Raw genomic sequence first — 26,102 nt, forward strand, 5'->3', positions numbered from 1 at the left:
TGATCCGAAAAGAGGACCTGCACCTGTGGGAATACGCTAGGAAGAAGAAGGGTTATTGTTGGGGAAAAATATTATTGGATGAAGGCTTCCTTTTTTCAGTAAAAAGCAGAGAAAATAGCCCCATTTATTGTATTTAAAACACCTTTGTATTTTTCTTATGCATCCCAGTGTCACTTTCCTACCTGAGCCAAGAGAAATGTATTTAGTAAGCAACACATTTTTCTTATTTAAGAATCAAACTGCTTCTTGAAGTTGTCCGGCCTTACTAAACGACTGGAGTTTGGGGAGGTATCATGCTAAAGGTGGTAGTGTCTGATAAACTGGATTTATTGTTATTTGTAGACAATGGTTATTGTTGTGACTCAGCAGATGTCTGCTGTGAGTCTTTTCGGGATACAAGATTCGTTATGCAGCTGGGGCTTGTTAGGGCAGGTTTGGAGATAAAAGGATGGATGCTGCCATGCCCTAGTCGCAGGAGTCAACGTTCCTTCGTGTGTACAACATTGCTTGATACACTTGGATTAGTGCTTTGGTGTTTCCTGTAACCCTGATTCAAGGCTACACTTGGAAAAGTGCATTGCTTGTAAGAGTTGTTTTGTTTTCATTCTGTTATCTCCAGTGACGTGCGGTGAAGGATACCGTTGGTGAGGCAAGAGCAGTGAGTCCCTCCCCAGCCAGCCAGCCAGCCACCCACCCCCACCCGACCTGCTCCCTGCCTGGCCGGCCAGCTGGCACAAAGACAAACCGCTCTTCTCCTCCCAGCCAGCCAGCCACCCGACCTGCTCCCAAGAATGTCAGCGGGGACGGAGGAGGCGGGGGGAGAGGCGGCAGAGCACGGCAGCGGCGAGAAGCAACGTCCCCGCCGCTGTGTCCGACAGGCAAGACAGCGGCGGGGACGTTGCTTCTCGCCGCTGCCGCACTCTGCTGCCTCGCCCCCCACCTCCTCCATCCCCGCTGACATTCTTGGGAGCAGGTCGGGTGGCTGGCTGGCTGGGAGGAGAAGAGCGGTTTGTCTTTGTGCCGGCTGGCCAGCCAGGCAGGGAGCAGGTCGGGTGGGGGTGGCTGGCTGGCTGGCTGGGAGGAGAAGTGTGATGAGTCTTTGTGCCGGCCAGCCAGCCGGCCAAGCAGGGAGCAGGTCGGGTGAGGGTGAGTGCTGGCTGGCTGGGGAGGGACTCGCCACTCTTCTCCCAGCCAGCCAGCCACCCACCCCCACCCGACAAGGGCTCACCACTCTTCTCCTCCTCCTCCTCGTCGTCCTCCCCGCTCGGTGCTGGGCTGGCTGCTGAAGAAATGGCGGCTAGTGGTCAAAGAAAAACCTCTCCAGAATCACCCTTGCACTTGCGCAGTCGCTCAAGTGCAAGACATGATTCGCTGCTCCCAGATCAGGAGGCGGGAGAATCAGTGCCTCTTTTGCATATTAAATCTTTTGCTTTTTAACTCCGCCTTAACTTTTAAAAGGCGAAAAATTCCTTAAGCAAAAGAGGCTCCGAATTCTCTCGTCTCCTCCTAGTTAACACTGAGAGCAGACACCAAGCCACTGTGACTTGAAATCTGGTAGCAACTATCCTGGCTTTAACTCATTAAAAAAATATATTTAAAACTCTTTCCTTTCTCTCAGGAGACTGGGGAGGCTCTGCCTCCCTTGCCTCTAGTGACTGCACGTCCCTGGTTATCTCGTTCGAGACTGTATTTATGTTATTTTTGGGCTCAAAGCCAGTCTGAGCTGAGAACTGATAAAGAAAGTTCCCTTTAAGTTTATTCGTCTTGCTGTTTGTTAAGAGATGTGAAGGGGGGACAGAACAGGTTATTAATGAAATGGATGATAACCAGTGCAAAATGATAGCAGAATATAGCAGCCTGAGGAAGTTCAAATATCAAATCACTACAGATGTTTAAACGTTAGGGGAAATTCACCCAGTACCAGACTGATTCAGCAGCTGCATTTACGTCCGGTTTATCCGCAATTAAATCTAGGCAAATACGTAAACTTGCTTCATCAAAAGCAAGTTAATGAAAGTTTGGGGTGCAAGGCTGATAGAAATAATATCTACCAATTAGTATTCCTGTGATTAAAATTATTTGAAAGATAGCTTCATTGACTTTCACTTAAGGGCTGATGAAGATAGAAAGTAACAGATGAGCATCTGGAAGGCTAATTGTATTACAGCTAAAACTAATTGTGTTGTACGTGTGTTGAGTTTATCAATTCATAAGTCCCATTAACTGTTCTTTTTTCTCTCTAGATACCCCAAATCAGTTATGCTTCAACTGCACCAGAGTTAAGTGATGACCGGCGCTACGATTTCTTCTCACGGGTTGTTCCTCCAGATTCCTTCCAAGCACAGGCAATGGTGGACATTGTGAGAGCTTTGGGATGGAACTATGTTTCCACCTTGGCTTCTGAAGGCAGCTATGGTGAAAAAGGCATGGAATCCTTTATACAAATTTCCAGAGAGTCAGGTAGGTGAAGAATCATCCTGCATGTAATATAATATTGTGTAAATTATAATTAAATATTTTATAAATAAATACCTAAAGTTGTGCATGTAAATGTGTATGTATGCATGATTCAGAATATTTTTTTAAAACATTTCTGTATTTTATCATTTTCTTTCAAAGGTCCTTCAAGCTGTTCTTGACTTTTGTAGGAATTTTCAGATATAAGCATTTAGAAGTCAGAGGAATAAATGCCATTAATACTCTGCTAGGAAAAGAAAGAACAGTGAAATTATATCGAATTTTTGATCCCCCACTGTTAGAAATCTTATATTTTGGAATGACAATATTGAGTCTTTATCTCTTCAAGTCAGGAGTACTTCTGAAGCTGATAATTTTTTAGGTACAGACTCTGTGTCAGATAGTTCTTGTATATTTTTTTCATATAACTTCACACTTTTTTAAATTGTATGGGTTGCTTTAAGAAGGAAATCTCTTGTTTTTTGATAGAGGGATCAAATTTTATTACCTCTGAAATAGTATTGAACTAACCATGAGATTTGTATTCAAGGACTGCATAGAGGTTTATGAAGATACTCCCTTGCTACTCCAACAATTTCAAATAAATCAATGATTTTTAAATGTTTATGTGTTGGCTATCTTTTGCTGCTTAAGGAGTATGCTAAGCAACTTCTCCTACATTTAATTAAAATGCTCAAACCAGATTCTGTAGCACATTCTGGCATTAGTATACACTCTTTTGCTGATGTGTAGTATAATCTAGATTGGTAACTGTGGGAAAGCACTATTCTATATAGGTTTGTCTGGTGACAAACCAGACAAACAGTGTGACGAATCTCACTGATAAGTCCCTGACAAATTTCCAAACAATCCCAGAATACTTGGGAACATAGTATGAAATCCATTAATGTAAAAATATACAGTCTGTTTCTCTACAATAGAATATGTCATCTATTTAATGCTTGTGAAAGAAATGATTTCTCATCATTCTGGAACATCCCAAGGTACAGGAAAGCTAATCTTTTGTTAGTTCAAATTCTTAAAATATTTGATAGATAAATAATTAAGATTACATGAAAAGAAGTTAATTAAGTAAAAGGATTTTGCTGTGGTTGTTTATTATTGCCTTAGTAGCTTGAGAAAACAATATGATCCATTTAGATAAAATCATTCATTGTATCTGTTGTGTACTAAACATATTGGAACAATAATAATGACAACGGTTGAAATAAAAAGAGAACATTCACAGAAAATAATCCAAAGTTGACATTGTTCACTAAAATATCATAATGATGGGGAAAAATATACAAAATGTATTCATTGTGTTGTTCAGAGTGTGTTGTATCATATGTGATATCACAATAATTTAGTGTGGGAAAAGTCAATTCCAATATTTTTCCTTGTTCCTTGATTACAAGGAGAACAAATAGAATTACATCAAATGCAAAAAACATCATACAGTTATGTGTTTATTTGCCATTGGATCAAATACCTTTGTGGTATTTATTCAATATTAGTCTTGTTGGGAAGCCATTCACCTGCCTAAACTGGAAAATGGCATGCCCAATTTAGTGAAACCCACGTTCTTTGAAAGTGATTGATGGAACTTAAGATATGAATGATTGAGAACCATTGCTATACATCTGATTTGTAACTGAAACATATATTAATTTATTTAATGCATTATTCTCCAAACCAGAGACAGGGAACTTGTAGCCTTCCCAATGTCACCAAAATGCAATATTCAACGTTGCTCATCACTGGCTTAATAGTTCTGAAAGATTCAGAAGGCCACACATTTTCTACTCCTAATTGAAAGCTTTTGAAATAAATGAAGTTAATTAATTTCTTTGGCTAAACATTTTGTGCTAAAATGAACTAGATCAGTGGTGAGATTCAATTTTTTTTACTACTGGTTCTGTGGGTGTGGCATGGCTTGATGGTCATGGCAGGAGAAGGTTACTACAAAATCCCCATTCCCTCCCCACCCCACTAACCTGCTTTCCAGCTCCATTCTCCTGTTGAGGGCAACAAAAGAAGATCAGCTGGGAGGCAGTGGGGGTGGGGCCAGTCTATTTGCTGGTTCTCCGAACTACTCAAAATTGCCATTACCAGTTCTCCAGAACTGGCTGAATACAACCTCTGAACTAAATTAAGCAAATACATAGTATAAGATTACAAATTCCTATTAAATATTTATCAGATAGATTTGCTATCCAATGAGATTTTTTTAATCTAAAACAGTTCATGTGAAGAATGTGAAGACAAGATCACTCTGATTGATTATTTAGATTCAATAATCAATAAGATAGCTGCAGAATCTAGATGTTTGGTCTGCCTACATTATTCATATATTAAAGAGCACCTCCATAATTACTAATGTTATAAACTGTCACTGAGTAATTAAAGATATTCTATTCTTTATTCATGTAACAATTTGCTTTTGTGGCAGTGCTGCAGTTTAAAAAAGAATTCTTTATGAGAAAGATTCTTCATATTGGTATTGAAAAAAATGTTGGTGTTTGCTTGCATTTTCCCATTTGTCTGGATACATATTTATCTACTATCATATAGGGAAAATTTCTGAGATTCAGTGACATAAGAATGGATGAAAACTCACATTTGTGTTAATAATGGAAATACAAGTTTATTCATTTCCAAAGCTAAAATTATAGCTTTTGCATTGCTGAATTGTGCACATGTGTAGCTATCGCCTACTGATTAAGATATCTATGTAAAATTATCAACATAGCCAATAGGTGCTGATAGAAATGATTCAATCATATTTTCAATATGCATATTAATTTATTTAGATCGAAACAAAGCTGCTAATTGTTAGAAAACAATTCAGTTTAAAAAAACATAATCTTCCTGCTTAAAATAATCAATCATACACTTACAATGCTTTAGAGTTCTAGAATATTTGAATCTTAAATTTTTTAAATGATACCAACATCCACTGGCTTCTAATCAATATTCCAAGTTCCAGCTTTGATTTAAAAAAATCACTTCCATGATGGATTCATTGTTCCATTATATTGCCTGGGCTCACCCACAGCACTTATGACAACTGTTTTTGGTTTCATGCCACTATTTATTTCTCCAAGCCATTATTTTAATGGCTTGGAGATTAGATATATATTGGGGAAACAGGGTACAGTTTCTCCTCATTTATTATACATGGATATCTTGCTTCCCATCCATGAAATGTTATTCCACTAATTCCTTCTCTTCCAATAGGTTTTTCAGTGAAAATTATGATAGATAGAAATACAATTGTTATACATCATGATATGAAAGCTCATTCCAGATTTGTTTCTAATTAGAGACTTTATCCAGTTTAGATTGATGATGTGACAATGTTATCCATTCAGTGATGTCTAGTTCTTGACAATTCTATGGGCCAGGTCTCACCACGTCTTCTAATCTTGCACTATTTCCAGTCCAGATTTGTATCGCCCAATGTTTTTTCCAAGTTGGATAGAAAGGCATACTTTGGGAATAGCACAAATCATGAAGTAGAAAGGAAAAAGTCATGCGTGAGAAGTGCAAGAGCTGATACTTAAGCATTGAACTCTGAATCTGTAGATCATTTGTAGATATACTGCCATCTTCCATGGTGATTAAGGACTTTTATGATGGTGTTTTGTCTGTCATATTTACTTCTTCTAAGTCTGGCAGGATTATTTCCAGAAAGGTATACTTGGCTCAGAAATTCTGATTTGGATTCGGAAAACTTGAATTGGCAAAATGTAACAGATTTCTTGCATATATATTACCTTGATATATATTATCTATATCTATACATATCATCTATATGTACTATCTTAATATATATATCTTCTATATCTATACATATCACCTATATATGTATTATCTTAATATATACTATCTATCTATCTATCTATCTATCTATCTATCTATCTATCTATCTATCATCTATCTATCTATCTATCTATCTATCTATCTATCTATCATCTATCTATCTATCTATCTATCTATCTATCTATCTTATCTTCATATATCAGATAATAGATAGAAATCTAATAGCTGCATATTCTGTTTTATACTGACTTATAAGGCATGGGGTAGCCCTTTCCTTCAATCGACAGCAAGAGTCTTTCTGCCATGAATAGGATGGGGGGGGGAACCCCTTTGTTTTCTGTCAAGGGACTTATTGGAAGGAAAATTAAACTGATCTCCAATAGGCTTCAGGCCTATTTTGGAAAAAAAATGGTTCCAAGCAGTATAGAATATCAGTTTCCTCTGGCAGTCTCGTGCAAGTAATGGCTCAAAAAAAAGGGCCCAAAAGATCTACTTGTGAAATATTGTAATGTTGTATGGTAACAACAAGCTGCTATAGGAAAAAAACTAATTATTTAAAGGGATAAGCTATTGCAATTTTCTTTCTAATCTAACGTTGCAATAAATAGTATTTAGTATGTGAGGTCAGGGCTGGATTACAAATGTTGAGACAGTACTTTTGTAGGATATCCTTAACAAGAATTTAGCCTAGTTTGTGGAAACTTAAAAATTAGATTAACCATGAATAAGCATGCCGTATGTGACCTTTAGCAATGGAACTGGAACTGATCTACTAGGAAGCAAAATGAAATGGGTAGAAATTGATACAAAATAGAAGTAGCTTCTGCTGAAATTTTCTGAGAAATTCCAACCATTTCAATGATTAGGATGAATGTTTCTCAGGGAATGCTTTTATCTGTCTGAATCTGGCCTATTTATTGTTGTATTCAGTGTGATGTGGATGATAACAAGAATTCAGAGCAGAGTGGAGCAATTTGGGATTTTTGAAACTAGAAGTTGATATCGAAATCTATCTCTAAATTGCCTCATGACTCCTTCAAGATCCTCCACGAAACTACCCTGCCATTTTATAGCAGTTGGGAATATGCTGAACGAAAAGGAAGCATCCCCATCAAACTAGATAAATGGACTGGTTTTATATTCTGTTTTGCTTTCTAGTTTTCTGTAACACTTTTATGGAAGTGTTGGGTTCAGTATCTGACAGGACCACTTTGAAATTTCAGTGATCATTGTAATCAGACTGCCATCAGCTGCTCTGATCACAGCACCCTGGGGACAGCAGTGGAGAAAACTTGAAATAACTTAACTCTTTGCTCACCACACTCTTCTAGGTTTAGACAATTCTTTATTGCTTTATTACCATTGGTTTTCTAATATTGTTGTGTTTTATATTCTTGTAAGACACCAAGAAATGTGTTTTACAAGACGGGTAGCCATACAAAGTCTTTTAAAATAAGCATCTGAGTAAATAAGAAAGTATGTAAACATTTGGATGATTTATCTACTTGATTGCAGTGATGGAATTCAAATAATTTAACAAGCGCTTCACCCAGGATCAGGTTGATTGTCTTGGTAGGCATGGCCTGTTCCCATTCTCCAGCTCCATTGCACTTGCAGGATGAGCCTCCAATGATGGCCAACCAGACCCTGGGTGAACCAGTTGTTAATTTACCCCTCAGCTATCAAAGTGGATCCTGGGCACTGCGCTGCAATGGAAAAATGAGAAATGGAACAGCCGGCAGAGAGAAGGAAGAGGAGCAGGGAAAAGAAAGAAAGAAAGTGGCCTTCTCCTTTCCTCACACTGGCTGCTCCATTGCCCATTTCTCCATTGCAGCGCAGGTAATTAACAACAGGTTCACCCATACCAGTGTGAACTGGCTGAATCTCACCACTGCTTGCTTGGTTTAACAATTGCATTGTTGGTCTCTTAGATGTTTTCCTCAGAGTTGGCCTTATCTATACATTTATTCCTTGCCACAATCTTTTCCTTTTGTCCTTTTGTACTCCCTTTTCCTCTAACTATTTGTTTGAAAATAGCTACAGAAACATCTCAAAATAGGATTTTGAGCAGGTAGAAACTGTTTTGTTTAAGTATCATCTGCCTGTTTACCTATCTAAATTAGGCACATGTAAAACATAATTTTCAGTGCAATGTGGCATTCTTCTTCCACTTACAATATGCTAAATTTTCTGCAAATTTCATCCCATCTTAATGAGAGAAAAATCCAATTTACAGTATTTACAAAGTGAGTTTTCCCATTATTTGTGCTGTGAAGTTTAGTTGATTGTGCTATCCCAAAAGGAACGTAAGACACACTGTTCTATTTTTCAAGAGTTGATCCAGACTTGAGAGAGGCCAGATATCTTTGCACATCTCAAGCAACGTGCAAAGGCATTGCAAATGATTAAAAACATTAAAAATCCACTGTCTAATGCAGTTTTATTCATTTTATTTAGCCCAGTATACCCCTTTTCTTATATAATTATCCTGATAAATTCTTATTCCTTTGCAAATCCCACTTTTGATGCATAGACCTGGCATATTTTTAAAACACAGCCTTCCTGAATGTGCGCTAATTTTGTGAACTTTCCAAGGTGATACTGCTGAATTACAGCCAAATTTATCACCTAGCTGTTGTTCTTATAATGTATATATGTATGTATGTATATACCTACCTACCTACCTACCTACCTACCTACCTACCTACCTACCTACCTATCAATCTATCATTTGCATACCCATATCTCTCTCTCTCTCTCTCTCTCACACACACACACACACACACACACACACACACAATATTATTATTTTAAAAACAACAGTAAATAACAACCAAAATATCCTTGCTACCACAACAAACCAACCATACTATTATCCTGCTGACTAAAGCTTCATTCTAGCCCAACGCTTAGAGGAACAACTAAATCTTTCCAGCCTTCTGGAGTACTAAATGGATAGGGACAACTAGAATCTCAGTTGGCAGATAATTCCAAAAGGCTGGAACAGCTGCAGAGAAAGCACACTTCCAAGATCCCATCAGATGACAGCACTCCCACTCTATCTGATCTAATGGGATGGGTATAGGCCTCAGGGAGAAATGACCCTGCAAACAGTTCTTGAGACAGGGCTTTCAAGGTGAGCACCTTGAATTGCATCCAGAAAGCAATTGGAAACCAGTGCAGCTCATAAAGCAGTAGTGTAATTTGAATGAACTTCAGGGCACCTAGAACTGTGTATATCACTGCATTCTGACCCAGCTGCAATTTCTGGATAGTCTTTAAGATGAGCCCTTTGTAGAGTGTATTGCAATAATCAAGTCAGGAAAAGACTAATGCATGTGTGACCATGAACAAGACCCCCCTCCCCCGGCCAGAAATGTGTGTAGTTGGCACACAAGATTTGTACAAAGCAGTAACTGCCCCTGCTCTTCCAGCAGGAGCCATGAGTCTAGGAGGATTCCCCAAGCAATCAAGAAGATATCATTTAAAACTTGGGCAAAGAAATAAAAAGTGTCCCAATTTCAACTATTTAGCAATGCCAAGTGATGTAGATTTCAAACTGTTGGAATTGAAATATTGAAGTAGTTGTGAATCTAGATCACATTTTGCAAAATGTGCAGATGAGTTAGATTATGATTACAGTTGAAACTCATTTTTAATACAACTTTTGCAACTGAAAATGATCCATGACACCATTGTTTTGTTCTCTGAGTCTGTCAACCACATGGATGTAGCCTTTGGCTATAACTTTTACTATATGTGCCAACATTTTCTTAGTGTTTGAAATAAGAAACACTGGATTAGCCTAACTCTTCTCATTCCAATTAAGATTGGACTTCATATACTCTTACTATATATGCATTAAACAGATTATTTGCAAGTATTCTGCTCTTGCTTGCACTTACAGGCATACTCTAATCATGTAATAATTTTCATATATAACTATTTCACCTGCTATTATATGCACAGATTGACATGGAAAATTCAGCTATTCACATATTATCAAATGCTGTGAAATAATTTATCCAGGACTAACTATACAACATTCTTGCAGCCACCAATGCTGAATTTTGGAAAATACAGTCTTAGAAAAGAATTACATAAATTCAGACATTCAGTCTCTATTTTCTTTCCAATGTCTGGAGTACAATTTGGTTGCAATTGGCCAATTATAGATTCTCTTGAAAGTGGCTATTTTCTCAAGAACAAATTTCATTCTGACTTCCTCTACTTCATGCATAAGAATAATCGAAATGGAAGTGAAGGCAAGAAGAAAGAAAAAGAAGAAATGTTCTGGGGATGAGGCATACATCTTCACATCTGAATATGTGTGTGTGTGTGTGTGTGTGTGTGTGTGTGTGTGTACGTGCATGTTAAAAAGCAGATAACAGTAATAAAATAATGTAAAGAATGAATGCTAGATATATATTTTGCATTATGACTATTTTTCCTGGTTGATAATTGCTCAAAATGGAGAATTTGAGAAAGAACTACCATTTTTATTTATTTATTTATTTGTGAATATATAACCTGCTATGGTCCAGACAACTCTAAGTGGGGTACAAAAGCAACAGCCATAACCAACAGTATAATAGAAAAAATAACAAATGGCATTTAGTTACATATTAAGAATTACAATTAATATATCATTCTGGCTCTGGGAACCATATAGGATTCATAGTGACAGTGGTATAGGAATATCTTTAAACTTTAAAAAGTTTTATCCATGTTGATAAAGAAGCATGCTGGTCACATAATTTGTGAGTATGACATAAGGAACCTTTATATGTATGTTGAACATATATGTAGAAGTCCAACACATGAGGTGTCTAATGAGCCACTGCACATCTGTGTATATATTCTTTTAAGGTGTGCATGTGTGTAGATAGATAGATAGATAGATAGATAGATAGATAGATAGATAGATAGATAGATAGATAGATAGATAGATAGATAGATAGAGATAGAGATAGATAGATAGATAGATAGATAGATAGATAGATGATAGATAGATAGATAGATAGATGATAGATAGATAGATAGATAGATGATAGATAGATAGATAGATAGATAGATAGATAGATAGATAGATAGATAGATGATAGATAGATAGATAGATAGATAGATAGATAGATGATAGATAGATAGAGATAGGGCATTATGCACATTGATACTACTGTCAGGTGAACATATAGGTATGAAGAATAATCAGGTAGCCTTCTTGTAAAAAATTTAAGCAATGACTTGTGTTATTCTGATATTTTATCAGAACTGATAGTATTTAAAGTATTTTAAGTAATTGAAAGAATACAAAGGCATGTTGGAATATCTGACTGTCCCTTGTGCTTTTTCAAAATTACACTTTTCTTGAAAAATACACAGAATTCTCACAGATTATACAAAATGTCTATATCATCATCCTGATAACTGTGCCAAATTATTTCAAATCTGACTTAATTCTCAGAGTGTATTAAGAGTATTATTCTTTTGTTCGCTTTTTAAACACACCTCCAGATTTAGGTTTTCTTGCTATTCTTCTTAAACATAACCCTCAACTTATGACCATTGGTTTAAAAACTGTTTAAAGTTATAATGGTACTAAAAAAAGACTTATATCAGTCCTTGCACTTATGATCAAAATTCAGTCAGTTGACAAGTGGTATGTATTTATGATCACCTTCTGGTCATACAATCACAATTTGTGACCTTCCCAGAGATCTTCTGACAAGCAAAGTCAGTGAGGGAACCTGGATTCTCTTAATCACATGATTAGATTTGTAATGGAAGCCCCAGGCCCAGTTGTGGTCATAAGTTGAGAATTACTTGTGTTGATTTTTATTTGGTATTTTAAATTAGTTGACTTTTTGATAAGAGATGAAGATTTGAATTTCATGCAACGATTTATAGAAGTCAGTAGATATATGTGATGAAAGCTAATAGTTCAAGTGAGTTTTGATAACATTATAGGACATAATTTTTAAAGAGAATTTCATCTTCAGTTAATATCAGGATAATTTCACTCTTTACTTGATTAATAAGTCTTACTGATGACTAAAAATTAAAAATATATGGAAAGAGTGTTCAGCTGCAGAGAAAATGGTGACTCTTTTCACCTTCTTTTATGTAAGGGCTGCCAGTTGTAAAGTTTTGCTTTAAATAATTGAAGTATGGCAAAGAGGAACAATCACATATGATTTCAAATGAAGAAACATCTCAGAAATTAGGAGATTGTAGATAGTAGAAAGAATGAAAGATACCTAGCACCAAAATCAGAGTGTGTATGTGTCTGAAAAAAGCCTGACAGTTTGTCTGAAATAGTATGGGGTCTCCTGCTTGAGCAAGGGGTTGGAGTAGAAGACCTACAAGGTCCAAATCTGTTATTCTGTTATTCATTACATAACTGTCTAACATCATCAGTTCATCAGTTGGATAGTTATAAATCCACCCAATTCTGCTAACAGATCAAAACTTTATAGCTGAATTGTGTGGTACAGAAAATTGTACAGAATAGTACTATTTTCTATTTTACATAATGTAAAAAACCTTCAGCTTCTGAATTGGCTTTCAGGTTTGGCACTGGATATTAAATGTGATAGTATTTGAATTGATCTGTTTCTAGTTACACACATACACACACACACAAATGCTGAAAACAAAGAATAAAAATCTTTCTTTTTACTGCTGTACCCTGAATTTTGATTAACATTCTCCTTCCTTTTATTTATTAATTTTAGGAAATTAGCACAAGGCCATGTCTCAGTTCCATTCTATTTGCATTCTAGTTTGTACTATGATTTGGACAATATAATTGTACATATCCATGTTGATTAAATCAAAGTTTTTAAAAAAGGATGCTATTGTGCATCTGAATTAATATGCCTTTGTATACTTGTGCACATTGGTAAGGCATAGGAGAGAAAGAGAATGAGTGATGTGACTACAAATCTATTGCACATTACAACAACCTCAATTTTGAAATTCAGTTGATTTATTCTCAACAGCGGAATAGAAAGGGTAAAATAATTTATTAACAATAAAATGAAAATTTATTGACAATAAAATAATAGAACAGCCCTGTACTGTATTGGATAGAATAAACAAAAGCATAATTGGTACACAGACTCTCTTTCTTACTGTATAATGAGCTGTTTTGTTCTTTAGTATACTTTTTTTTAAAAAATTCACAGTTAAGGAGGAACTTAATTACCAATTATCATTTTGTTTACCCATGATATTCTGTTGAGACACTGTTCCTATATCTCATGTCTCACTGCATTGTACTGCATATACCATATTGCTCAGTTTGTGTCTGAATGCAGTACAATGCAGTGAGATGTACAGTTCTGTACATTGTGAAAACAGCCACTTCATTAATACATGTCACAACATAGTGAAATAAACCCATCGGGACAAGATTCAGCAGTCCATTTGCATTTAAAAGACAATGGCCACTCTTTTTAAGACAGCAAGGTCCACATTTTGGACAGAGAGGACCGCTGGTTTGAAAGAGGGTTCAAAGAGATCATCGATGTCAAAATTGAACAGTGCTCTCTCAACAGAAGGGTAGGGATACAATTTCAACTATCTCCAATCTACAACCATTTCAGCCATTCCAAGAAGGCTCCACAACCATTTGCACTACTCAGGTAACTCTGAGGACACATATAAACCTCCAAGTGGCCTCAATAACTCTCTAAAACAATGCAAATGTCCAGCTCTCTGCAAGGAGTATAAATCCTTCCATTCCCCACCATCCAGTCAGCGCTGAAGAAGCTTCTTGGATGAGAAGTAAAACATCTTCAAAGAAAAAACAGAAAGATCAGATGCCTCTTGAAAAAGCACCTTTGGGACAACCGTGATGGATGATCCATAGACATTTTCAGTGTTTGTGGCAATTATAGCTAAAAGAAGAAAAATAGGGATTTTTAGGCACTTTTGTTGGCATGAGAAGAGAAGCAGGTCTCACAAAACAACTTGAAGTATAAACCATAGTAGTATAAACTTCATTTTTAATTTGATGTAGTTCAAGGGAGAAGAAGAGGTATCTCATGTAAAGATTCTTGGGGTATTTGCTCATTGTGAATTTTGACTTGTATCTGACCTGACTTTCACTTCCAGGACTAACATGTAAATTGGAATTTCATTACCAGTCTGCTTTTATATTAACTCAATATTTAGTCTGAGTTCTTGGCTCAAAAGAACTTTAATCAAGTAATCTTTTTTTCTGACATAAAATGTTGTACAAGATTATATTCGAGTACATTTTTGAACAGTATTGAAGTAATTCAAATTATTGTTGAAAGGAAACAAAATCAATTTATGAATTAAAGCTCCTGAAAGCAACATTATTTTATCCTAAACCACCTTTTCATTTTGTTGTTGTTGATGATAATGAAGATGCTGTTGAGTCTGATGGTTTGCATTTACAAAAGGATACAATCAAAGGGGAAACCAACATTTGAATGCTATGATCAAAAAGGGCGTTGTGTTATGATATAATCTCTATTCTAAAGTGAGCAAGCAGTATAATTCCTCCAGTTTTTTGGACTTCAGCTCCAATCAACTCAGGCTGTATATACTGCTTTTCTGGCCCAGATTTTAGGAAACCTGCAAAATGCAAAATGGTCTACCCATGTCCCAGAATAAAAATAATGTTTTTAGTTAAAAAATCAACCAATCCTTTATGCCAGGGGTGTCAAAGTGGATTTCTTCGAGGACTGGATCAGCATTGTAGTTCTCCTTTGTGGTCTGGCAGAGGGCCTGGGGGGAGAGATGGGACAGATTCCTCCTGCAGCATCCTGCTAGCTAAATGGGACACTGGGTGGCTGTTTCTGTGTGCCCCCCTGCACACATTTTCACCCTCCCTGGCCTCCTGCAGCACTCTGCCAGCCAAAAATGGACCACACAAAGGTCTCCAGAGGCCTGAAAATGGGTTGCTGGGGTGGGGTGGGGTGCTTATGTGGCTCATTTTGGTTGGCAGAGGCACTGTGGGCCGGTCCTTTGATATTTCCAGGCCGGCCCTATGGCCTTGATTTGGGATGCTTAAATCCCAAACTCAAAGTTGGCCCACAAGCTTTGAGTTTTGCACCCCTGCTTTATGCCAGATAATACATACAAATCTAATAAGAATTTAAAGACATGGTAGAAGTTTTCCAAATCTGATTCTTGGAATAGATGAATACTTGTTGACAGATTCTAGAAGCAATATTGCCTTTCATTTTTCTACTGTGATGTACAGTAAACAGAAAAGCAACACAATGTTTGAGGCACCTTGCAAGAGAAAGTTTTTTTTTATTATGGTAAACATACAAATCATACTGTGAAGACTGAATAGAAAAGGCAGTGGAGAAAGTTGGACTCTGCCACTCCACCTATAATGGCTTTTTTTGATGGGGCTCAGTCACTACCATAAAGCCAGAAGATTTATTCAGATTAAAATCAAAAAGAAAATTTTAACTAGATGTTATGCTAGATGCTGTTAGAGAGACAGACCCTTCAAGATTTAATTTAGTAGGAATAATGCACCCTTTATTAAAGGGTACATTTATAAAAGCTAAGAAAAAATCTAAGTTTTGCATTCACTGAACTGCAATCTATGATTAGTTGCTCTCCAACCAGAAATTGCACTTCCACACATACAAGAAAGGATTTCCTTTCAATGTAATTTAGCATCAATTTCATGTTTAACACGGAGCCATATTGCCTGGCATGTGGAGTGTCACCTGTTCCTTTTCTGGGTTTTTGACATGCATGTGTGCGTGACAATCACTTGGCCTTCATGCATGTGGCAGTGCCAAAAACTGGGAGAGCTGGTCTTCCATTCTACTGCATGAGCATTCGTACCAGCCATCTGATTGTTGCATTTGCATGCATGACAGAAACACAGAAGATTAACTGGGTGGCGTGCATGCTCATGCCAGAAACCAGAAGTTCATTTTCAGGATGCATATGTGCCCTGGGCAGTTCCTCTTCCGGATTGTGGCCCAGACACACGAAGCCCACACCGAAAAGGTTCGCCATCACAGCCGAGGTTCTGTAGTTCCTGGCAAGATCAGTAAGCTACTTTTTTAATTTCACTAGACATTCTCCTGGTGTGTGCATAGTAAGTGAAGTGTTTTTATTGCTGTGGGGTGCCACAAACTGGCACCCTCCTTTTTCCTTCCTCCTAGTTTCCATCAGTGTGTCATTCTAGTTTCCTCATACTTTGCTTACAGTATTATGTCCACTGACAGGAATATGGAACAACGTTGCTTTCTTTTCAGAAAATTCTTAGCAGCTAAGAGATATGCGCAATATCACTGTAGGCCATAGAAGGTCTGCAGGCTACAGGTCTGGGAAATAAAAGCAGCAGCATCTGATTAGTTTAATGGCAGCTCCACTGAAGAATGTCTGGAATAGTAGCAAGTGCACTAATTTAACAGGATGAGAAATTAGTTGTTGAGTAAAAATTTCAGCCAGAGTGCAGGATTTGGCTGGTAATTATGATTCCATGGAAGGTACTTATTTTATTGATTCCGTTTGAATAAATTATTATAGCAGTGATTCATTGGAACATTGTTTGTTAATAATGTTATCATCATTGTCAGTCCTACAAGATAGATCATTTCAAGAAAAAGATGCTGAATATATTAAAACTTCATTAACAGAATTTCCCAAGCCTGAATGTGTTTCTTCTCTTACCTTATAGAGATGCTTGCCTTATGTGTTTTCATAATATCTTCATATCAGTTTAAGCCATATTCATGTCTTTGTAGCTTTGGTAACTAAGCACATGGTGGCTCAGAGGCTAAGATGCTTGTCGATCAGAAAAGGTCAGCATTTTGGCAGTTCGAATCCCTAGCTCCGTGTAACAGAGTGAGCTCCCATTACTTGTCCCAGCTTCTGCCAACCTAGCAGTTCAAAAGCATGTAACAACGCAAGTAGAAAAATAGGAACCACCTTTGGTAACAGAATTCTGTGCGCCTTCAGCATTTAGTCATGCCAGCCACATGACCACAGAGACGTCTTCGGACAGTGCTGGATCTTCAGCTTTGAAACGGAGATGAGCACCACCCCCAAGAGTCAGGAACGATTAGCACATATGTGCAAGGCGAACCTTTACCTTTAACTTTGGTAACAGAACTTTCCTTTCTCTGTCAAGCCACCCTTTCTACACTTCACAGTTATTCCCTGCTAAGCTGGTGTAAGTGCAAATCTATGCAAAATATAAAATCATAAAATTAAAACTCATTTGCTCCTCTAGGGCATGAACAGTAGCATATTATCAGAAAGTGTTAGTCAAAATTTGATTTTAAACAAAAACCTCTGAAATGTTCTGTTGGAACAAAACATAGAATGAGGTCATGTATGTTTTTTTGTGACTTCCAGAAGGCTGAAAAATATTTTTTTTCCCTTCCCAGTTTGAAAACTCAATATAAACCACATTTGCATTAAAATACAAATTGAACAAATGTTTTCCTTATCCCTATATATAATCATATGGGAATTGTAAAGCTTTAGGACTACAAAATTCAGAGTTAAATACAATTCTAAACAATATAAACATATTAAACTAGGTCCCCATAGTTAAAGTAAATAATATTTTATATTTGGCAAGTGGATATGTAGTTGAAGCCACAAATTAAGGGCTTGAATTTCTGTGTTGATATTGTTCAGTAAAATAGTGAAATTAAGTTGAAAAATAACCCTTGGATTTGCACTTGCATAGTTAGGCTTCAATCAATGAGATTTGTAAAAAATCTGGACAGTTGGTAACCTGTCTCATTTTGTTTATAGTACTGGCAATGAGAGAGATTATATTCATCAAATCCTCTTTACTTGTAATCAGATAGCTTATTGCTTTTTAAAACCTTTATAGCATAATTCATCAGAAGTAAGTACCACTGTTCTGAGTGATGCTTTCTCCCAGATATGCGTTTATAGAACTGCAAACCTGCAGAGATTGATCCTTAATGTTGAAATGTTTCAGGGTAGGTAATATATGAATAGTAATCATGGAAGCATTTTAAATACAATTTTGGGGGAGCTGGAAAAATCTCAGCAATAACCTTTTAAAATAGACTAATTATTATTCCTTACAATTGGATAGTCTATTGTACCAGTGTTCTGTAAGATGTACTAAAAAGCAATTAACACTTCTGAGTACTTTTCAAATTTTTTATTAGTTCTGAAGCTCTTGAGGATGGTTCTTTCCTATAATGCAGTTGCACTGAGAATCTCTTTGATGTAGTATTCTTTTTCTTTCTTGTTCCAATATAATACGTTGATATCGTTAACAGTGCATTAAATCCAACATTTTCTGTTATGAATAATATATCACAATCCATTACTTGTAGTAACTCTTCACTGTAAGAACATTATCTGAACTATGCTGCTTAGAAAACAATAGGTGATATAGTTACATACCCCCAACAAGTATATAAGTTGGTCATAAGTATATATCTGGTCATTTCTTTTCTGTACCAGTTTTGGGGATTAAGAAATTCATATATAAGAACATTAAAAAAAACTGATCACCACCTGCAATCAATATGGGACGTATCTGTCCCATAACTAAAACATTGAGTTTCAATGCCAAGCTTCAGTATCTATGCCATCTAGCTTTTGAAAATGGTTATCATCTGTGGCATGAACATTAATGTTTACATGTTGTCCATTAACTACAATCACTAGTTCATCTTAAAAGAAGTTAAAACTGTTTTATTTTAGAATTTCTGCCAGTAAAGCTTTAAATTGTCTGGTGGACAAAGTAATTTAAGAGTTCTTTGAAATCCTCTTGAAAAACACTAGTTGTCTGAGTTTCTGCTTCGAGAAATCTCCTCGATTTGAATGGACACTTTAAGAAGATGCTTATAACTCTCTTATGTTGAATCAATTGGGGTTAAAAGCACACATCACTGCATCATGTTATGGTATTTTGTTTTTTTAATTGTGCAGACTCCTGAATGTGATCTGAAGGTTAATAAAAATAGAATAAAGGGCTGAAAAATTGAAGGCTCTTACTGCATTGAAGAAATAAATTACAGTTCCTCCCAGTCTGCTTGCACTATTCCTATTATATCTTAAGAGCATGGTGGCCAGACGTGGTATTCATCCAGTTCTCTCTGGTTTGGGCTAACTGGTAGCAGCAGCTGCAGGAGGCTCCATCCACCCACCCCAATGTAACTGCAGTTTAAAGCATCACCCATGGAGACTATGTTCTCCATTTCTGGGACATTCCTTGGAAAATTGCAGCCCTCATGGTCCTATAGTCTTGTCTCTGAAAAGTTTTTCTAGAGGGAAGGGATGCTATTTTATTTCTTCAAAAGTAACTGCAGACAGGAAGGCACTACAGAGAGTGATCAATTCGGTACAAGAAACCATTGGTTGCCCTCTAACACCACTGGATAACATCGCCAGGTCTCACTGCTTTAGCAGAGTAAGGAAGATACTCAGAGATGATTCACACCCTGGTCAGTGTCTCTTTGCACTTCTACCATTGGGCGAAAACATCAAAGTATAGCCAGCCGAACAAATAGGTTTTAAAATAATTTCTATCCTTGGACTGTCAGACTTTTAAATTCAACTACAATCACTCCATGCACACATAGAAACGTATGACTAGTTTTTTCTTTTTCTTTCTTTTTTCGTTTCTGCTATAATTTTGCACCAGTGAGGCTAAAACCAATTTTGTTGTATTTATTTTGTACAATGACAATAAAGACTATACTATACTATACTATACTATACTATACTATACTATACTATACTATACTATACTATACTATACTATACTATACTATACTATACTATACTATACTATACTATACATATTTTAATTTGATGAAGAAGGTCTAATAAGTTCACTTTTAACAAAGAATAATGCCCCTTGAATATAAAGGCAGTCCTTGTTAAAAAAAATCATTGCAATTCACAATTCTTTGTAAAATCAGGATTCTCTATATCAATGTTGAATTTTATTTTATTCAGCAAAAAACATATGTATATATGTTACATGAAAATGCATGCTGAAAGTTTCCAATGCGGTGACATATAACTGGGTTTAAATGAATTCTACCAGAGTTACATATCAAAAATGCTCTCTTTTCTGTAGTCATTCATTTTTAAAATAAAAAAAAAATGAGATAATGGAAAATAAGAAAAGAAAATATATTTATTTCTCAGGAATATTGCATCTTGGGAATAGACCACTGAAAAATTATGTATTAAAATCTCTGCATTTTTGGAATATTCATATCATTAACTCTGCTAAAGAAGATGATGAGATTTGAAAAAATATCCAGGGCATCAGATTTAGACAGGTTAGTAAATATTATCTGTGAGAATGTGTGGTTTCTTCTTCAAAACAGAGACTGACTGGGCTAAGAACCAGGGATACCATCCAATTCCATTAGTGATGCTATTTGATGCACTTTGTAAAAAGGATATTCTACTTAACAGAAGAAGGCGATAAATTCAGATGGTGTTACATACCCTCCTCTGAATCCCCAAGTTTCATTTAAAGAGTCTGCTGGCTTTTAGAATGATTTTAGCGCCAATATTTTCATGATTTTGCACTCAGATTTATCAGATATTTAGCCTATGGAGAAGAAATAGGCAATCTCCCTGGATAGTCACTAGATTCCATGATTTTTGTAGTAAAGGTGGACTATTGCAAAACAAAGCATTGCTTCAAGCACCATCTTTATTTGAAGTAATCCCATCCAGTGGTGGGATGCTGCCAGTTAAACAATCAGTTCGATCAGCAGGCATTTCGTGCACACTTTGTGCGTGCATGCGCCTAAAGTGCTTACACACAGTGCTGAAGACAGAGCATTTAGAAGCTCAGCTGCTTTACCTTCCAAGTCAGAAATGGTAAGTAGAACAGCAAGGGCGGGGGGAAATCAGCTGTGCTGGGTGATTGAGATGAACTAGAAAGCAGAAAATAGAGGACAGGATAGAGCGGATGGGTGAGGCCAGCTGATTGTCAGAGCTACTGGTTTACCCAAACTGGTCCGAACTGGCTGAATATCACCTCTCCTTTGGTCCTATAAGCAGTCTAAGAAAAGAAAAAGAAAAATGGCGGGAAGATGTTGTAATTCATCAAAGCTCCTTATGACACAAAATGGCCTCCTCAGTTCTATGAGCGAAGCAAAGCAATTGCAGTGTTTTGTTTTGCCTGATTTGTTTAGGTCATTTGGCATTTGCAAAAACCAAGGGAGGGTTATTCTCATGCACAGCCTATGGACAAAAACTTCTACCAGTGGTTGTCAGAGGAAACTACAAAACATACTGATCACCTCTTCCTCTCAAGGAAGCAAATCAGAATGCTTCTGTGGTACAAAGCCCCTTATTAAAGAAAACCAATCAATCAAATGGGCTTGTCACAATCCCTATGTAACCAGTATGGAATTTTTCCACACTGATTTGAATGTATATATGAAGAAGTTAACTGAAATGAAGGCTGCTTCTGACTGAATTTTTCCGATCACCTTGCATGAGTAATATAATGTGTGCAAGCCAGGGGTGGACTCCTACTGGCGTTGGTACTGGTTCACTGCAGGCACATGCACAGTTCACTGTAAATTGTTCTGCCCATGTGCAAAAACCATTAAAAACTAATAAAAAATGCCAGCAATGGCAGCAGAGTTCGGGGGCATGGCCAGCCTGGGTCGCTGCTGATTCTGTGACCCAGGCCAAATTACCACTACTGGTTTGCCTGAACTGGTGCGAACCGGTAGAAACCCACCTCTAGAGCAAGCTTATGGCTATGAGAACAAATTTTACACAACTCTGGAAAAACAAGCAATGGGACAAATTATACCAACAATGTCTGAGTGGGAATTTAAATGTGAAGAATATGCAGCAGTATGTGTGTGTGGGGGGGTGGGGGGGTGCATGCACATGTGTGGGTCACTAATCAGGGGTCCTCAAACTATGGCCTCTGGGCTGGATACATGCAATGAATGTTTGTGTAGCTGCAGACAGTCTCCCCCTTCAGGGTCTTTTTGTATGGGTCAGAGTGGGGCAGAAATTCTGATTTGGGATCTGCTTCAGCCTCCTGGTGTGGGGCTTTGAGTAAAGGCTGGAGATAAATGCCACTGGTGATGAAGAGCCAGAGGGCCTTGGTCCAGTGGGACTGCATCATGGCCTGGAAATGGCTGATCATCTCAGCCTGCTGAGCCTCCAGGAGTCGTTACCTGGCTTTGCACTCCTGCAGGTTTTCCCTCTGCTTGGAAAGCCTATGCTCATAGTCCTCATTGAGATGCTTCTGCTGAGCCTCCTTCTCAGTCAAATACAATTTGAATTGAGCCAGCTATTTTGCCAATTCTTTCTCATGGTGGCTGCTTAGCTCCAACAACTGCTTCCTATTGGGGCCCTAAGAAACCCAGGCAGGGAGGGGGGGAGTGGCTGGGATGAAAGGGGTAAGTAGAGGCTGGTGAGGTGCCCATCGACATGACTGACACTGAATTTGCCACATCCACCCAATCACAGGGCCACCTAGCCACGCCCACCCAGCTGTTCATTATGCAGATCATATTAGTGGTCCACGGAATTTAAAATTATGAATTTAGTGGTCCTTGAGGTCGAAAAGGTTGGTGACACCTGGTTTACCCTGTCTATACAAAATGAAGAATATAGCAAAATGTGTGTGAGCGTGCTTTTGTCTTCATAGAAAGTTTGCATAGAAACAATCTGATTTTATGTCTCCATTACGTTCCTTTTGTTTCAGTTTCCATTTTCTAAGACAATTGGGTTTGGAAAAATATCTGTCACTAGGCAGTACTAGCTTAGATTAATCAAAGTATTTAATTTAATTTTCATTTCTTTAGGATATTTTTTTAAAGAGTCTGTATATTCAGGCATATTAGAATAATCTTACCCAAACAAACAAACATCTCTTTGGTGATACTGATCACACACAAAAAATGTACCAATAAAGGAGAACATTCATAGCTCAGGATTGAAAGCACCAAAGATCCCTTTAAAAAAAAATCTATCTGAGTAATAACCCGTCCTACTCGATATACAGCTGGGAATATATAAGAAAATTGCAAAGGCACCTGTCTTGGCTTTCTGCTGAACCTTTTTTTCCACAAGATAAATGAATTAATTAAAATCAGCCTTGTTATGTATTTTCATAATAGTTTGCCCTGACATTTTCAGCTCTTTCGTTTCATTTGTTTGCCTTGCAATGGATTTCCCGTTGAGGATGCCAGTAAACAGTTATTGATGCCAGTTGGCACCTCACTAGGTGATGTGAGCATTAAGACTGAGGTGGCTGCTTGAGAAGAGGATTTGGCTTCTGGTGATCCACAGGGAATACAGGGATCTTACCACAGGAAATCAAGCATTTCTGTTGCTTGTGTCACTCCCATGTTGATTGCATGTTTTACATCTCCCCAGGCTTGCTAGTTGTCTTCATGCAGTGTGATGCAGTTCAGAATGGCTCTCAGGGAACAAATCTAGAAGTCCAAAACCCAGACTCTCTTCAGTGACTCAAAAAGAGTAACCAGGAGCAGTACTGATATCTGGCATGCATGGACACACCAGGATGACACCAGAATCATTTGTATAGACTATACGTCCATCTGGTCTGGGCATGTGGTCATGTTTTATTTTGATTTGAAGAATATCTTACAAACCTTTATAATATTGGATGTCAATAGGAGTGCTGATTTACTATAGCTAAATACAACAGGAACTACATAAATACAACACTTGGAACAGAGCACAGCACACATTATGGCTAGAGAGAGAAGTTCCCAGAGGATGGTTCCCTTAGGATAGGCTCTAACAGAAGCTCAAAAGCTTGGAAGAATAATCTTTGGTTGTGGTGACTGACTCAGATTGGATCCTGCACCTTTGTAACATTTTTATGTAAGTATATTTAGAAACATATTTTTTCATGATCATTCTGAGCTTTGGGTGTCTGGAATATGAAAGTGGACATACTTATTATTATTTTTAACTCAGATGTTTTGCTCATATGAGTGTGAACTTTATTATAGCAGAAGGGAATATGGTGTGGAATGAGGGAACATAGATGCTATCCACTTCATAACTAAAGTTGTAGTGAAGGCCATGAATTTATTGAGGTCCATTACTGCCCTTACCATTCAGTGATGCAATCCAATGAGTTTTTTTTTCTGATTTTGCCTTCATAAAGAAGGAAGTAATTGATGAAAACCTATCAAGGAGAGATCCAATCTAGAAATAAGGACAAATTTCCTGACAGTGAGAACAATTAATTATTGGAATATTTGCCTTCAGAAGCTGTGGGTGCTCCATCACTGGAACTTTTCAAGAAAAGTTTGGGCAGCCATTTGTCCAGAACAGTATAAGGCCATGATGGTGAACCTATGATACATGCACCACAGGTGGCATACAGAGCCCTCTTCTAGTTTGCAGCATAAACATGTGTGCCAGCTGCCAGAGCACCAGAAAATGGCCTGAAAATGCCTCCAAAACAGGCCATTTTTCAGGCTGTTTTCTGGGCCTTTTTGGGGGGGGGGTGTTTTCAGGCCATTTTGGCTGTTTTCAGATCGTTTTTAGATGCTCTGGTGGAAAAATAAAGAATGGCTTGAAAATCACCCCAAAATGGCCTGAAAACAGCCTGAAAACGGCCTGAAATATGGCCTGAAAATGGTACACACACATGCATGCATGATCCAGTTTGGACAGTCAGTGCCCAAAAGGTTCGCCATCACTGGTATAGGGTATCCTGCTTGGTCAGGGGGTTGTTCTAGAAGACCTCCAAGGTCCCAACTTTGCTATGCTATATTGCTGAACTAAGTGGTGTGGGAGAAGGATTTTCTTATTTTGTTTTACGCAGTAATGGAAAACTGATTCACAAACTAATGGCTATACTATACTGTATAGTGTTCTTTAGTACAGTATCCTAGGAACTAGGGATATTTTATTGAAAGGTACCCTAAAATTTATTTCCCTATTCACACTCTTTTAAAATATATCATCATCATCATCATCATCATCATCATCATCATCATCATCATCATCATCATCATCATCATTCTGTGGTTAATCTTTGGTGAGATTCACAGCCTTTGGGGTTGGCTCAACAGCTCAAGTCCTAACCAAGGACCCAGGAACTGTTAAGGTAACATCAGAGGATATAAGCTGATCCAAGTAGGGTGGTTTTTTGTAGAATCAGAATGTTCAAGTCTGATAAATTTAAAATTTCCAAATAGCAGGTAGCCCTTTGAGTATTGTTCCAAGGGCTCCAATTATAATCGGGACAACACACAATGTCCCAGTACTTTGTGATTTTTTCTTGCTGTTTATCTTCAATTCGTGCATCTCCAGGTATTGCAATGTCAATGAACCATATTTTTTTTTCTTTTCAACTATTGTTATGTCAGGTGTGTTGTGGGCCAAGTGCCTGTCAGTCTGAATTCTGAAGTCCCACAAGATGACTTTCTCATTCTCTAAAACCTTCTCAACCTGATGTTCCCAGTGGTTTTTGCTGTACTCAAATCCAAACTTTTGGCACAATTTCCAGTGAATAATCTTAGCAATGCGATCATGGCATTGTAGGTAGTCAGTTTGTGAAATTTTGCTGCACCCACTGATCAAGTGGTTGACTGTCTCGTGTTTCTCATTACAGAGGCGACATTTGCTGTTGGTGGTAACATGTTGAATTTTTGCCTTCATGCAGTTTGTGGCTAAGGCTTGTTCTTGAGCTGCCAAAATAAAGCTTTCTGTTTCTTTTTTCAGTGCTCCTGATCTTAACCAGTTCCAAGTTAGCTTTTGGTCAGCTTTGCCTTCAATACCTTTCAAGTATTGGCTATGCCTAGCTTTGTTTTTCCAATTTTCAGCTC

At 37.4% G+C, this 26,102-nt stretch overlaps 1 protein-coding gene across 2 annotated transcripts in view; it reads left to right on the forward strand.

Moving 5' to 3' along the window:
• Window positions 1–26,102, forward strand: part of GRM7 (glutamate metabotropic receptor 7) — a 466,740-nt gene that overhangs the window by 155,541 nt on the left and 285,097 nt on the right. For both annotated transcript variants that reach the window (XM_087708909.1, XM_087708910.1), the window contains exon 2: window positions 2,244–2,460. In XM_087708909.1, the coding sequence (XP_087565035.1) occupies window positions 2,244–2,460 (217 nt within the window). The remainder of the gene's footprint in view (window positions 1–2,243; window positions 2,461–26,102) is intronic.

This window comes from Thamnophis sirtalis, unplaced genomic scaffold, assembly GCF_051295495.1.
Source record: "Thamnophis sirtalis isolate CommonGarterSnake01/CBP01778 unplaced genomic scaffold, rThaSir2_p1.2 scaffold_3, whole genome shotgun sequence".
NCBI classification, from domain to species: Eukaryota; Metazoa; Chordata; class Lepidosauria; order Squamata; family Natricidae; genus Thamnophis; species Thamnophis sirtalis.